This window comes from Trichosporon asahii, assembly GCF_000293215.1.
Source record: "Trichosporon asahii var. asahii CBS 2479 unplaced genomic scaffold scaffold00051, whole genome shotgun sequence".
NCBI classification, from domain to species: Eukaryota; Fungi; Basidiomycota; class Tremellomycetes; order Trichosporonales; family Trichosporonaceae; genus Trichosporon; species Trichosporon asahii.
This window is the reverse complement of record NW_014040873.1, coordinates 369,514-382,881: the sequence shown is the minus strand read 5'-3', so window position 1 is coordinate 382,881 and position 13,368 is coordinate 369,514. Positions and strand designations below refer to the sequence as shown.

Sequence of the window (13,368 nt, the reverse complement as noted above, 5' to 3'; positions counted from 1 at the left end):
CGCAGGATTCATAGGACCCTGGCGCTTCATCGTCCCTGCCGCCCTGGACACTATCACCCCCCAATCATCCAAGATCGAGTCCTATCGCGTTCTAGCGCTTCTGGTGCCGATTTGCTACGAGGTGCAGGCCACCTCGGCCGTGTTGTAAAGTAAGATATCCACATGTATGGGCATTGTGCATAAACCGCTCGTGACTACAGATTGTACAGAAAGTTTCACATTAAGGCAACGGGGCCATGCTGAAACCGTGTTCTGGCCGACCCGGTTTCAGTTTTGGTTTCGAGAATTGCGCCGCTCGGCATCGGATTTCAGTTGCAAGATCAGACGGTCGGGAAGCCACCGCCGATCACGCCGCCAACAAAAGTGACGACGCCCGTGAACATGAGCATGGCGCCATAGTTAGAGCGGTAAGCCGAGACTGCGCCTTTGAGCGCGCCCTGGCTCAGGAGAGCCGTGGACAGAGGGCCAGAGACAAAGCTGCCGACGCCGCGGAGCATCATCATGAGACTCGTCAGGAGCCCGGGCAGGGTGTGGTCGTCCTTGCCGATGTAGGCGACCATGCGGCCCCACGCCGACGCGGAGCAGAGCGCTGTGAGGCCCCAGATGACGCAGAATGCGACGAGGCAAGCGTTGCTCGTGCCGAAGCCCCATAGGAGCCACGCCGCCAAGCCCGCCGACACGCATGCGGTGAACACAACGATGCGCGGCTGATACCGGTCGACCAACCATCCGGTCGCGATGTTGCCGACGACAGAGCACGCGTACATGATCGCCACGAGTGAGGTGCCGTTCATCGCACCGACGTCCGAGGCAAAGGTCGTCATCCACAGCGAGGGCAGGAAGGCCGCCATCGCCGACACCAGCACCCACAGGCCCATCATGTACACTGCGCGGTGCTTCAGGAAGCCGTAGTCGAGCTTCGGCCAGAAGGTCTGCGCACGCCGTCCCGATCGTTTTGAGGGGAGGGGAATGCGGCGCGTGACGAAGATCATGGACGCGGCGTTGGCTCCGCCGAACAGGCCGCCGAGCGAGTACATTGTGCCCTTGTAGCCGATGCGATTGAGAAGACTTTCGCCCATGAGCGGGAACACGACACCGCCGACGGCGGCGCCTGAACACAGAATGCCGAACGCGAACCCACGGCGCGCGTGGAACCATTCGTACAGGAACGTCGCGCAGGGCAGCCACATGACTGGGGTCAGCTGCATTGCTACACTGAGCGATACTTACGCATAGACATGGGGTACAGGAATCCAAGCGTGATGATGAGGTGCCATGCCTCGGTTACAAAGGCTGACCCAACGAGGGCAGCGGTTCCACAGGCCAGTCCGAGGAGCTGAAGATATGTCGTGTGGTAGGCGAAGAAGGTGAGCACTGGTGCAAACAGTCCGCCCGCGACGAGGAGCATTCCGTTCATCAGCGTCGCGGCGAGTGTGACTGTGCTTTCGTTGTTGGGGAACATCTCCTTCACCCAGTACGCGTGCAGCACGCCTACGCTGTACGTCAGGCCCCACGTGATGGTCTCCATCACGGTGGCGGCAGCGAGGAACGTCCATGCTCTTCGGCCCCCGTCGACAGGAGGCAGCGAGGCGAATACATCGGCGTCGTCGTCAGGAAGAGCCGGAAGAGCAGGTAGCGCTTCGGTTGAAGGATGAGAGGCGAAGGTCGCACTTCCCTCAACGTCGAGCGCGGTCGGGAGTGTCGCAAGTGGCTCAGGGCCACAGTACTTCACAGTGTTGGACTCGAGAGACGTGCATACCCGGCGCAGGTCCGTTACGTGCACGGCTTCCGGTTCCGTGACACCGTCTCGAGATTGGCTGCGGGTTATTGCGCGGAGATGGATGTCGGAGCTCATGGATAGGTGGGCTGCAGTGAGTCGAAGGGGTAAGGGCTGGTGAGAAGGTGAGTGCAGAGGCAAGAAGAACTGGCAGCAACTTATAGCTAGGGTGGTAACCGTAAGAGAGAGGAACGACGAGCAGCTTTCTTCCAGAAGATCGGCGGACACATCTGTCTCCGAAGTCTGTGCACAAGCGAGCAGAGCGAAGATCCCCGACCTTTACCGAGCGAGTCTCGACTCAAGTCTCGGACTTGTGCGACATGTTTTACGTAACCTTGGGGTGTGGATTATCAAGCTGACGCGGGACCAAACAAGCAAGGCACCGCACCGAGCTCGAGATGACCGGACCGCGTTCCGTCATCGATCGCAGGCGAAGCTCGCGTCTTCCTCGTCTTCCCCGCCTTCTCGACCCCTCCACGCGCACGATAGGACAGACCCTCAAGACGCCACGCAGTATGTCTGCCAGCCCGCGACCAAACCGCCTCCCTTTGCGGAGAGCGTGGGAGTTGCTTGAGCAGCGCGAGCATGAGCGGTACCGAATTGCGCGGGGCGTCGACATCCCGCTTCGGCCCGGACTCAGCAACGTGCAGCGGTATTCGATTCACAATTCGAAGCTGCACCGGGCCGACAACCGGTACTCGGACGTGAATGCGTACGACCAGACCGCTGTCAAGCCGGGCGGCGAGTTCCTCAACGCCAATATCGTCGGCGACGGCACAGGACGGTGGTGGGTCGCTGCACAAGTGAGACTACACGAGGCGGCGTTAGCTAACTGCAGGCTCCGCTAGACCACACCCGGTATATATTCTTCAGGGCGCTTCTCGACAACTCGGCTTCGGAGGCTGCTGAGCGGGATCCGCATCTCCTCAAGACAAGAAACAAGAAGGACGTCATCCTCATTCAGCTCACTGGATGGGTTGAGCGGGGCATTGAGAAGGCGTGTCCATACATGCCGTGAGCCGCTTTAGCGACTGTAGCTGATGGACAGGAAGGGCGATTCCGACAGCCTGACTTTTAAATCCAAACACGGCGACGAGATCCACCTCAGGCTGAAGAAGCAGGAGCGCAAGCCGGAACTCGGCTCGGTGTACTCAGAGCTGGAAGTTACCGATGGAGATGCGGCCAAAGTCGTCCATCACTACTTCTTCTCATCGTGGCCCGACCATGGCGTTCCGGAGGGTGAAAATGTCGAGTGTCTGCGCCGCCTCGTCGAGGACATCGCCCGTCAGAGTGGCACGGATCGAGGCGAGCAGGAGTGCGAGGTCTGGGTGCACTGTTCTGCCGGCGTCGGCCGCACGGGTACATTCATCGCACTGTCTTCGCTGTTCTATCCCCAGCCGAGAACGTATGAGACGGACGACCTGGAAGCTCTCGGTGGCGACCCCATTGCTGAGACCGTCGAGGTCATTCGACGATCTCGCAACATCCTCGTCCAGGCGCCGCAGCAGCTCAAGCTGATCTACGACATGATGGAGGAGTATGGTAATAGAAGTGTACATTAGATCACCTGTCCCCAAGCAAGTTGCTTGAGACATCATGCATAGACGACTCAATGGCACGCCTTGCTTCTACCAATTGTGCAGGATATGCATGTGCCAGCTTTACGCCGATATGAAAGGTCCAGGGACAAGCGCATCTGACGGAGATCTGCTATCAGCCACGTTTCGAACCTCCACTTTTGCTACCAACGTCCGTCAATGTCAACATCGTTCTCTCCATCGGCCGTCCATCGGTCTCCACACATATCCTCCTAATGACCAAGAGACAGCCAATATGTCTATAACAGATCTCCCAGAGGGCATCAATGCCATGGATGCGACTATCCTGAAAGCGGTATGTGTACACAGTCACGGCGTGTAGGGCACTGACTCCAGCTTGCCCGGGGCGGGAACATCTTGCAGTTCAGAGAGGTCGCGAACACTCTTCCGACAACACCTGCTGTACTGGCGTGGATTAGCAGATGTCTGGATGCTCAGTCCAGTGAGCGAGAGAATCAGCCCTCCGTTCCCCCTTCACCGACAGCACCTGCTGTTGATGGGACAACCTCTGGGACCACAACCGACTACATTTCCGCATTGTCACCGAGTCCTGAGGATACTGGACATACGCTACGACTCAAGCGCAGTCGGTCTTCTTCCAACAGTCTGACTCCCCCCTTGAGGGCGATTGATCGGAATTCTACCAGTGGACCGTCGACCTCACGAGTACGCACCTCTGTGCCGGTTCGCAACGGCAGCACCCACTCCCTAGCACGCCCGTACGAGGAGGGACGTCCGAGAGTGAGCCGAGAGTTTCTGGCCGCGTTGGTCAAAGGCATCGCGTTTGATAAGGTCCGGGAAGCCCTCCGCTGGGCTTCGCAACAGTGGCCCGAGAACCCCGCCCTCCCGAAGGGTAAAATCGACCCATGGATCCATGGCTCGCAGGACGACATGAAGAGGGCTGTCGCCCGATGGCGAGACTCTTGCTTGAGACTGCGCTGGCCCATGAATCTCTCGAGAAACGTGTCATCGGCGAATCTCCGATCAAGCTGATCATGGCGTGCGTACCAGGCGGTGACTTTGAAGAGATGTGTGGCCACTTTGTCACCAGGGCTGAGTACCTGGAAGGAGAGAGGCTCCCGCGCTCCGACAGGACAATCACCCGGACAGCGGCCAATAGCCTTGGAAACGCGGTAGACGAAATGCTTTGCACCATGTCAGAGGTACTGCCTAGCATGGAGACGTTCGACGCCAAGGCTGCCTGCCTCCGCTCCACGACTGCCATCTTATCGATACTGTTGGCTCGGTGCAACGACAACAATCGCATGGAGACCCACCTGAAGTGGGAGTATGCGGCTCGCTGGAAGGACCATATTCGTACCACCATGGCGGTGATGACGGACGCCGAACTCACTCGGATGCGCCGTACATCGTACACGGACTTGCTGCTCAGCGTTCGGAAGTCTATCGCGGTATTCCGCGAGCGTGAGGCCGCGGAGAGGTTGCGACAACAACATGAACTGGAGAAGCTCCGACAAGAACAAGAACAGCAGCAGCGGCAGCGGCAAGTGGACCGCGATGCATTGCGGGAAGCTCACCCCGACTATCGCCCCAGCCCCTCCCCACGTCCCCCACCTCCGAGCCAGCCAAATGTTTATGTGATGTGGCCGGGGTTCGAGGAGAAGACGATGGTCTACTTCGCCGACCGCACTGGAGGATGGGACGAGGCGTGGGACTAGATAGATTCAGGCCCCGAGGTCAAAGTATCAAAGTAGCTGTGTACGTGGTTACGGTCATCCCCGCTGCTTCGAAGAACCACACATTCGTCCTGTATTGACACGCTCTCTCAGCGTACGCTATCCCGGTCGGGCTCTTGTTTGCGGATCTGGTGGCATAAATCGGGAATGTTTGCCCGGCTTTGGGACGGGTTACAAACGCCAAGTTATACTCCAGACTGCTTTTGAGGTTACGCACGATGCACCAACGAGGGGAAGGTGACGGCAGGTCCAGGAACAGCCCCGAGCTTCGATCCTCACGACTCCTAACGCGCGACGCGTCTCACTTTCGAACCTCCACATTCCCCTGCCAGCTTGGCACCTGCCAGACACTGTGTCGACACCTTCTCTTCATGCAATAGACTTTCCTCTTACTCCCTAAACTCTCCTCGCCGGCGCCTTATGGGGAGCATATCCACTATGACCGGTCTCCCAGAGGGCATCAGCCTGATGGATGCGACCATCATGAGGGCTGTGAGTGCGCCCAGAATTTGACGCCCTTTTGGAGACAAGAGAAAAGCTAATGCCTGCACAGTACGCAGCGAACGGTGAAGTGTCCAAGTTCAGAGAAGTCGCGAACACGCTTCCCTCGACCCCGGCAGTCCTTTCCTGGGTCAGTGCATGCCTGAAGGAGAGCGCTAGCCCCGAATCAGCCGCCCCCCAGCAGGCTCGCAGATCGACGAGTGACAAGGACGCAACACGTTCGCGGTCTCGCAAGCGTAGAGCGTCGACGACGATTACGGTGCACACTCCCAAAGTCACCAAGCGAGAACCCTACTATCGAGTGTCCAGCTCACCGGACCCGATCGACGCGGTTGGGACTCCAGAGAGCGGCTCGCCCGAACCTCACTACAACTTCTATGCTTCACCTTCACCAAGGTCAGTAATGGACACTCCGCCACGCCGATACCTCTCGATCGTTCCCTCCGAAGTCTCCAGCGACAGTAAGCGGGTGGCCTTCCTTACCGCCATCATTAAGGGCCTAGCGATAGCCACCGTGCGCGGCTGCGTTCTGAGTGCTACCAAACATACGGATGTGGTCGATGTCTTTGGAGAGGACAAGGACGAGATGCTATGGTATTCTCTGCGCCTGCATTGCGAAGCTCAGATGAAGAAAATGAAACACGCCGCTGTGAGGAAGATCTGCCTGGACGCTGCACTTGCCCATCCGGACGTAGAGGAGAATGTGCTGGTTGAAACCCCAAGCCATATCATCGAAAAGTGTTTGGACGATGATGAAGTCGAGGAGATGGGCGAACACTTCTTGCGGCGGGCCAAGTTCTTGTTGCGGAAGAGGGGCAACACCGGAAAGTACTCCCGCATGGACTCGCTTCCGAAGGTGGCTAGGGGCATTGCGGAAGAGATCGAGAGCATGCTCGACACGCTGCTAAAACGCTCTTCCTCAACGTCGCTCTCGTCAGAATCGAAGAAAGCCTGTCTATCGACCACTACAATCCTCGTCGCAGCTTGTTTGGCGCCTTGTCCTCCCTATAACTACCTCTATCCGTACATCAAGAACGATCACGCAGTGAAGTGGAATACCCGCGTCCGCGACGTCATGAAGAACCTCACGGATAAGGAGCTCCTTCAGATGAGGAATGCGGGGTACGATGACCAGCTTCTCCGCCTGTGGAAGCACGTTCGACGATATACCACAAGGGTGGGCATGGTTGACCGCTGGGCGATTGTGAGGTACAAGGAGCTGGGACAGAGACCCCCACCGGAGCCAAAGATTTGGCCTGAGTTCGAGAAGAAGACGATGAGATATTTCGCCGCCCGTACCGGAGGCTGGAACAAAGCTTGGGATCCAGTCAAGACGATAAACTGTTTCGATTACGAGATCTGGGTTTGACGATATCTACCTCGTAGTGCATGCATAGTTGTACATTTGCTCTGATGGCATCTCAGACCTTCTCCTCCGCCTTGCCCTCAAAGTCGGTGCTGTCCGTCTCAGTGCTCTCCGAACCCCTTCGGTTGAGCTCTTCAAACTTGCGGACAACTTGGAGCGTAGCGTAGAATGCAAACGGCAGTGCAGCAAACCAGATGCCCAGGTTGAGCGCTGCAGTGATGAGGAGCGGTGTCGGGACAGCCTGCACACCGAAGCTTACAGCGACAGAGGCAGTCTCGATCCCACGCAGGAGAGACGAGTATCGGATCTGGTCACCGGGGGAGTCGGAAAGGTTGCCGATGCACCAGTAGACGTAGTTTTCGACGAGGGCGAAGCTGAGGCGCTCAAACATGAACACACCAAAGCCGCGGCCGAAGGTACTCTGGTCCGCCCAGTCCAGGAGGGGGTGCGTGCGGGAGTACTCTTCCTGGATTATCACAGCCCAGATCCATGTTGCCGTGTTCATCACCGCGAGGAGCACGAAGGTAGTGATGGCGCGAACCTTGCGTGACGGATGCCAGCGAACGTCGACGAGCAATCCGCCCAGCCACGTGCCGACGTTGCCCATGAGGGCGTAGCACAAACTGCCGAGAGCGCGGGAGCGTACCGTGAAGTACGTCGCGAGGAACGTTCCGGGGTATGCCTGCAGCCAGCCAAAGTACACGAAGAGCGGTGTGAGGAGCAAGATCTGGCGCGACGTTATGAGTCGCCACATCTCCTTTGCTTCGGCAAGAGGCTTCGTACCACGCGGAGCCGCGATCTTCGTACCATCGTCGCGGGTCACCTTCTCTGGGTTGGAGAGGAAGAGGGCGAAGAAGAAGCCTAGGCATTGGATCGCGATGAAGGCGAGGTACGTTTCGTACCCGACCTTGCCTCGCTTGGCCACAGCATGGTTCAGCGCCAGACTAACCGATCCGCCGATGATGTTTCCAGCGTTTCGGAAGGTGAACCAGGTGGCGACATACCGTCCTCGCTTATGGGCCTCGGGGTAACCAGTCGCGACAGCACCCTCGACACTCCAGAACAACCCTGCCGTGATGCCGCAGACAACGCTGCCGAAGTAGACAAACCACGTAGCACCAGTGCGGTTGTTGACGTAGAGTCCAGCAGCGTACAGCGGGTAGCCGAGTGCGCCGAGTGCGAGGGTGTATTTGAATCCGAGGACGTTCGTGAACCATGGCCCGAGGAAGCAGAAGACAGTCATGAATGCGTACAGCAGAGCGTTGGCTGCATTCACGAGATCAGGAGATTGTGAGCCGCCGACACCGAGGCCGTTCATCGCACTCCAGATACCTGGTGCGCAGAAGGCACAGAGCCCGACGATCAGGATCTGGAACAGAGTCGAGCGATAGAACTTCGATAGCCCTAAAGTGAGCGATTTCGTCAAGTGTCGTGACTTACCACTCATGGTGGATGTGCCAGTATGGGTAAGTGTGGATAGTGACTGACGGATTGATCTTTTAAGAGCCGGCTTTCAAAGGAGAAGTGGTCACCTCCGCTTTGCTCTCATCTTATCGCTCCAATAGGAGCTCGGAAACGCAACTTGCGCAATGTTGGCACGTCATCACTGGCGGACTCGGGGCTAAGCGACGACTGGCTGAGCTGTTAGCGCTGTTTCAGATCTAGTGACTCACGCGGAACGCGAAGGGAGAAAGGTTGTGTGAATGAGAAGTAGGCAATGAATGAGAAAGTGGAGAAAAGCGCGCTAAAAGCAAGCACGAATGGTGACACAACCCAAGCCGCAGTTTATCTTATCATACGATTCCCGCTCAGGGACACGGCCGGGTCGCCCCCCATCCAACCCAAGCCTCGGCGTCAAGCCATACCGAGCACGACATTTTCGGCAGGATGGTCTCATCTCCCATCTCGGCAACCTCCGTTGCCCGCATCGGCATTCGCCAGAGCGGAGTGGTGGGCAGGCAGAACCGCTGCATAAATAGGATGCCGGAGCGCCGTTGCTTGCCACACATCTTATACGACACCATGGCAGCCGTCGCAACCGCACCCGACACGCCTCTGGGCACCCTCCCGACTGAAGCAGCGGCATACTTCGAGCCGTTCGCGCTGCCAGCTTCGAACCAGCGCCAACTCAGTGCTCCGCATGCGCCTGGATCTGTTGCTCCTCTTGCGCTCCGCCCCAGCAAGGAGATTACCCTTGACGAGGCCGTCTCGACGATCAGCAACCTGCAGAAGACAGGCGTCTTGACGTCCTTGCTGTCGCAGCACGGCGCCCTGCTCTTTCGCGGTGTGCCAGTGCGCAACCCCGCCGACTTCTCCCGCTTCGCGCACGCGTTCGGTTATGCTCCGCACGAGATCATTGGCCTTGTGGTCGAGCGTGGTGAGCTCGCGCCGAACGTGTCGCCGGCGAACGAGAGCTCGAAGGAGACATTGATCTTCAACCACAATGAGTCGCCGCAGGTGCCGCACGCGCCCGAGTACATCTTCTTCTACGGGCACCGCGCGCCCAAGGAGGGTGGTGAGACGCCCGTCTCTTCGTCGCTTGAGCTCTTCCGCCGTGCTCAGGAAGAGATTCCCGAATTCATCGAACAGCTTGGAAAGCGTGGTGTCCGGTCCAGCGTCACGTACAAGCGCGGCCGCCAGTACGCGGGCGGCACAACGATGCAGCAGGCGTTTGGCAAGGAATGGGCCGAGGATGATGACGAGGAGACAAAGCGGCGCAAAGTAGAAGACCAGATCCGCCGCTACGGGCGTGGAGAGGATACGACGTGGGAGTGGACCGATGACGGAGGCGTGATCGTCACGCACATCCTCCCCGCCATCCGCACTCAGCCCGGCACTGGCCTCCCCGTTCTATTCACTGGTTTGGCAGCTTACTATCGCAACCTCGTTGTCAACGGGAAGCAGCGCTATGGCGTGTCGCAGACGTATGGCGATGGTGAGCCCATTCCCGAGGAGTACATCAAGCGCCTCGCCGAAATCACGGACGAGATCACCGTCCTGCACAAGTGGCAGGAGGGTGACCTTCTCGTGTACGACAACGTTATTACACAGCACGGACGCCACCCATGGAAGGGCGAGCAAAGCGATCGTGTCGTGTACGCCTCCCTTTTCGATGGCGAGGCCCCTGGTGCCTATGGTCCGCAGTCGTGGGCGAAGAGCGTTAAGGCTCTTGACGGTTGAAAGACGAGAGAGAGTAATGGTGTTATAGTGTTGTAGGCTTAGGATTATGCATTGTGACGTATTGAGGGATGACAGCGCGACAGCGTGGCTTGATCACTTCGTGTACCACGACAGCTCCGGGCTTGAGTACCAAGGCCTCGGAACGGACTCGTTCTCCCACTGCCCGGGCGCAAGCGTCTTCCGGTACTGGGCAACGGACGGCCATGGGATGTCGTGGAAAGCGGCATTCGCCTTCTTGATCTCGTCGGGACCCATCGGTGTCTGTTCGTCTGCGATATGACCCAGAAACTCGACGAGAGTGTCCCGAAGCTCGTTCTGATCTTCCATGTATTCGAATCCGTACACCCGCTCGCTCACGCCAAGCGCCCCGGCCATGGTGATCTTGCACTTGTGAGCGTTCTGCGCGATGAGTTGGGCGAAGCTGTGGAAGCAGTGCAGCGTCGCGCTCGGAATCTGGTAGTCGTCCTTCACTTCTGGTGTCGGGCCGGCGATCTGGTGAAAGACAAGAACGAGCTCGCGCAGCTCAGGCGGTAAGGTCGTGTTCGCGATGAAGATGAGCTTCGGGTCGCGCATGTCACCGATGAGGTTGACGACACATCGGCGCACTCCGCGGGGGATCGGGTTGACGAATAGAGCACGCGATACCCTTCCCTCTGCCATCGGGTCCGCCGGTTTCGCAGCATAGCAGAACTGCACGAACGTCCCGTCCTTCGCATTACCGGGGAAGGAGACGGCCGATGATGACATGTTGGCGACTTCCCGTTCCGACTCGTAGTTGTTCAGCATGCGCAGCGTATGCAGCTTGGGACAAACGGCCTTGATACACTCAGTTCGTCCGCGCATCAAGCCCTCGTCTGCAAGGTCGAGTGTCGTAGTTCGCCCAAAGTACTTGCCGAATGCGCGCCATTGCGACAGGTCGTCACCGTTCGCTCTCTTCCAAGAGCGCAAGAATGGCAACCGTCTTCCACCGGGTGCATGAATTTCGACCGAGCGAGATCCCGCAGCCCATATCGGCTTGCCTTGCTCATTCTTGGGACGCCGCACGTGAACGACGACATGCTCTGATAGCCGGGCGTCGGACCAGTCGCGGTACGTCTTCGAGGTCGGTCGCATGGCGAGCAGCGTGTCAAAGTCGGCGTACGAGTAGATCGCCTCCATGATGTGCGGGAACACATTGTGGTCGATGACCGTCATCGCGGGCGTGAGCTCGGTGGAGTTGGTCGAAATGAGGACAAGCTGTGCTCGAACGAGCTTGTTGTGACGTGCTGATCGATCCAGGGTACCTGGTCAAGAAACGCGACGCGCCGACGCGGACCGGTCGCGGATTACGTAACATAGTCTTGGACACCCTCGGTGGTGGCCGCGCCCATTCTATGCGCAAGCGCAAAGTCAGTCTGTGAGGACTGGTCGCTCCAATGCCAGGTAAGGCAAGTGTTCAGAGGGTTACCTTGATGGCTCAGCCGATGGCGGCCAGCATCTAGAGCCCTGGATGGGGAGCTCAATATGATGATGAGAGTCGTAGTCGATTACATCTTCGTCCAATCTTCCGAAGATGGCACGCGACGACGCAACAAATATGTGCATATCACACCTAACACACTCACTCACGCTTACGAAACAGCACGTACGTCTGAAACAGTCACAGAAAACAGAGGAACGATTGATCGAGGCAGGCCTCGTTAACCGCTCCAGACAATGGCATCTGTGATTAGTTTCAGCAAACAAGGGACGCTCACTGGGGTCCAGGTCACAGTCGATGATGTCACCGTCCTCCATGTCGACGTCTGCAGGAGTCTGGTCGTCCTTGAGAACCATACCGTCAAAGCGAAGACTGCCGGTAAGACATCGTCGGTTGGGCTACTCACATGAGTGCCCCGGGGCCACCTTCACAGCGCAGCTCGCGCGCGAAGCGATACTGCCATTAACATCCGGGGTCACTGTGAATCGAATCTCACCCTGAGGCCGCCGAAAGTGCTAATGCGAGGGTCGAGCCAGTATCGACGGCTGACAGTACCCATCCGAACGACGACGCGGATCTTACCTGGCAATGAGTACATCCGCCTGCAGACTCGACGCACCGGGAGGCGTTGTGCTAACGGTGGTCCAGGAATCCGCTTCCTTGACCCATTCCTTCTTATCTTCCGGCAGAGGGGTCATTGCTGCTTTCTTCTGCTCGATTTCACGGAGACGTTGGCCCAAGACGCCAATTTCGGTCCGGACTGCGATCTCTTCCTTGAGCAACCCAGAGGCGGTGAGCTTGGAAGCCGGCTGGAAGGGAGCGGTGACGGTCATCTTGGTTGGCACAAGCTGTGAGGAGATGGGAGGATGCAACGTCTTGCTGTGCGCGCAACCCCTTTCACATCACGATCCTTTCATGAGGGCGTAAGATGAGGGTGTAAGTCGAGATGTCCCCGTCGTGCCCGGGCGAATGCACTTCACGACTCCTCTGATCCTCCCGTGAGTCCGCTGCACGTCATAGGGGACACGGCCAGCGCCCCCGAGCTAAGCTCTTCCATCCCCACAATCCATGGCGTCCGCGGTCGACCACCCCCACAGCTTCTTGATCAGCAGGAACCTGAGAGGAGGACACCTTGAGCAAGTCCGGCTCCGAGAGGCTCGTGTTCCTGATGCGTTCCAGCGGCATTGGCGCACGCCCTCGTCTGCGCCCTGTCGTTAAGCCTGCCATGTCGTCAACCGGCCATCGATCTCTGCCAGATTAGCCCGCCTTCTGTCGTTCAAACAGCTATGTTAGTAGCAGCTGTACTCATGCAACGGGCAAAACCTCAGAGATCTCCCGCTGGCCCCGCAGATCCTGTGACGCTGACAGCATTGATAGCCGAAACAGGATCCCCCTACCAACGAGCTGATCCAGCAATCTTCGCTAGTATATCGGTTAGTATAATCGCCTCTCAAGTGAGAGTTCACCTCAAAGTGTTCGCGATAGAGCAGGGTTCGACTCCCTGGCGGAGAATTCCTTTTTGCCTTTGACCAGTTCGAGCAAGATGTGAACAAACCACAAGGCATGGCCATAGGTTGCGATGGGTGGATCTGGGGCGCTAGATGTCAAGGCGTAGCGACATGAGGGGGTAAGGGGGCGAGCGGGTGTCCGTGGATGACGCTGCTCGATCAACTGAGTAAGTGGGCGTCCAGGGTTGTAGAAGATGGATGCGGAGTGGATGATTGCGATGTATGTCAGCGTTGCGGCATGTGAGATGAGGTGAGTAAACATCGAAGATGGATTCCGAAATG

At 58.0% G+C, this 13,368-nt stretch overlaps 7 protein-coding genes and 1 non-coding gene across 8 annotated transcripts; 5 read left to right on the top strand and 3 right to left on the bottom strand.

Moving 5' to 3' along the window:
* Window positions 1–320: 320 nt before the first annotated feature.
* Window positions 321–1,855, bottom strand: A1Q1_02546 (monocarboxylic acid transporter; the record flags this gene model as incomplete). The annotated part of the gene is made up of 2 exons (XM_014323808.1): window positions 321–1,111; window positions 1,231–1,855. 2 exons carry the CDS (start codon window positions 1,853–1,855, stop codon window positions 321–323), a joined length of 1,416 nt encoding a protein of 471 aa, XP_014179283.1.
* A 437-nt stretch (window positions 1,856–2,292) lies between these two features.
* A1Q1_02545 (uncharacterized protein) lies at window positions 2,293–3,339 on the top strand (the record flags this gene model as incomplete). The annotated part of the gene is made up of 3 exons (XM_014323807.1): window positions 2,293–2,600; window positions 2,651–2,791; window positions 2,844–3,339. 3 exons carry the CDS (start codon window positions 2,293–2,295, stop codon window positions 3,337–3,339), a joined length of 945 nt encoding a protein of 314 aa, XP_014179282.1.
* Window positions 3,340–3,610: 271 nt separating this feature from the next.
* A1Q1_02544 (uncharacterized protein) lies at window positions 3,611–5,054 on the top strand (the record flags this gene model as incomplete). Its single annotated transcript, XM_014323806.1, has 3 exons — window positions 3,611–3,670; window positions 3,739–4,228; window positions 4,273–5,054. 3 exons carry the CDS (start codon window positions 3,611–3,613, stop codon window positions 5,052–5,054), a joined length of 1,332 nt encoding a protein of 443 aa, XP_014179281.1.
* Window positions 5,055–5,510: 456 nt separating this feature from the next.
* Window positions 5,511–6,942, top strand: A1Q1_02543 (uncharacterized protein; the record flags this gene model as incomplete). The annotated part of the gene is made up of 2 exons (XM_014323805.1): window positions 5,511–5,564; window positions 5,626–6,942. 2 exons carry the CDS (start codon window positions 5,511–5,513, stop codon window positions 6,940–6,942), a joined length of 1,371 nt encoding a protein of 456 aa, XP_014179280.1.
* A 52-nt stretch (window positions 6,943–6,994) lies between these two features.
* Window positions 6,995–8,386, bottom strand: A1Q1_02542 (DUF895 domain membrane protein; the record flags this gene model as incomplete). Its single annotated transcript, XM_014323804.1, has 1 exon — window positions 6,995–8,386. One exon carries the CDS (start codon window positions 8,384–8,386, stop codon window positions 6,995–6,997), a length of 1,392 nt encoding a protein of 463 aa, XP_014179279.1.
* A 575-nt stretch (window positions 8,387–8,961) lies between these two features.
* A1Q1_02541 (taurine catabolism dioxygenase TauD) lies at window positions 8,962–10,119 on the top strand (the record flags this gene model as incomplete). The annotated part of the gene is made up of 1 exon (XM_014323803.1): window positions 8,962–10,119. One exon carries the CDS (start codon window positions 8,962–8,964, stop codon window positions 10,117–10,119), a length of 1,158 nt encoding a protein of 385 aa, XP_014179278.1.
* Window positions 10,120–10,212: 93 nt separating this feature from the next.
* On the bottom strand, window positions 10,213–12,411 carry A1Q1_02540 (uncharacterized protein; the record flags this gene model as incomplete). Its single annotated transcript, XM_014323802.1, has 4 exons — window positions 10,213–11,384; window positions 11,856–11,976; window positions 12,075–12,093; window positions 12,161–12,411. 4 exons carry the CDS (start codon window positions 12,409–12,411, stop codon window positions 10,213–10,215), a joined length of 1,563 nt encoding a protein of 520 aa, XP_014179277.1.
* A 583-nt stretch (window positions 12,412–12,994) lies between these two features.
* On the top strand, window positions 12,995–13,090 carry A1Q1_t329. Its single transcript has one exon. It is a non-coding gene; the product is annotated as a tRNA-Glu (tRNA).
* The last annotated feature ends 278 nt before the right edge of the window (window positions 13,091–13,368 follow it).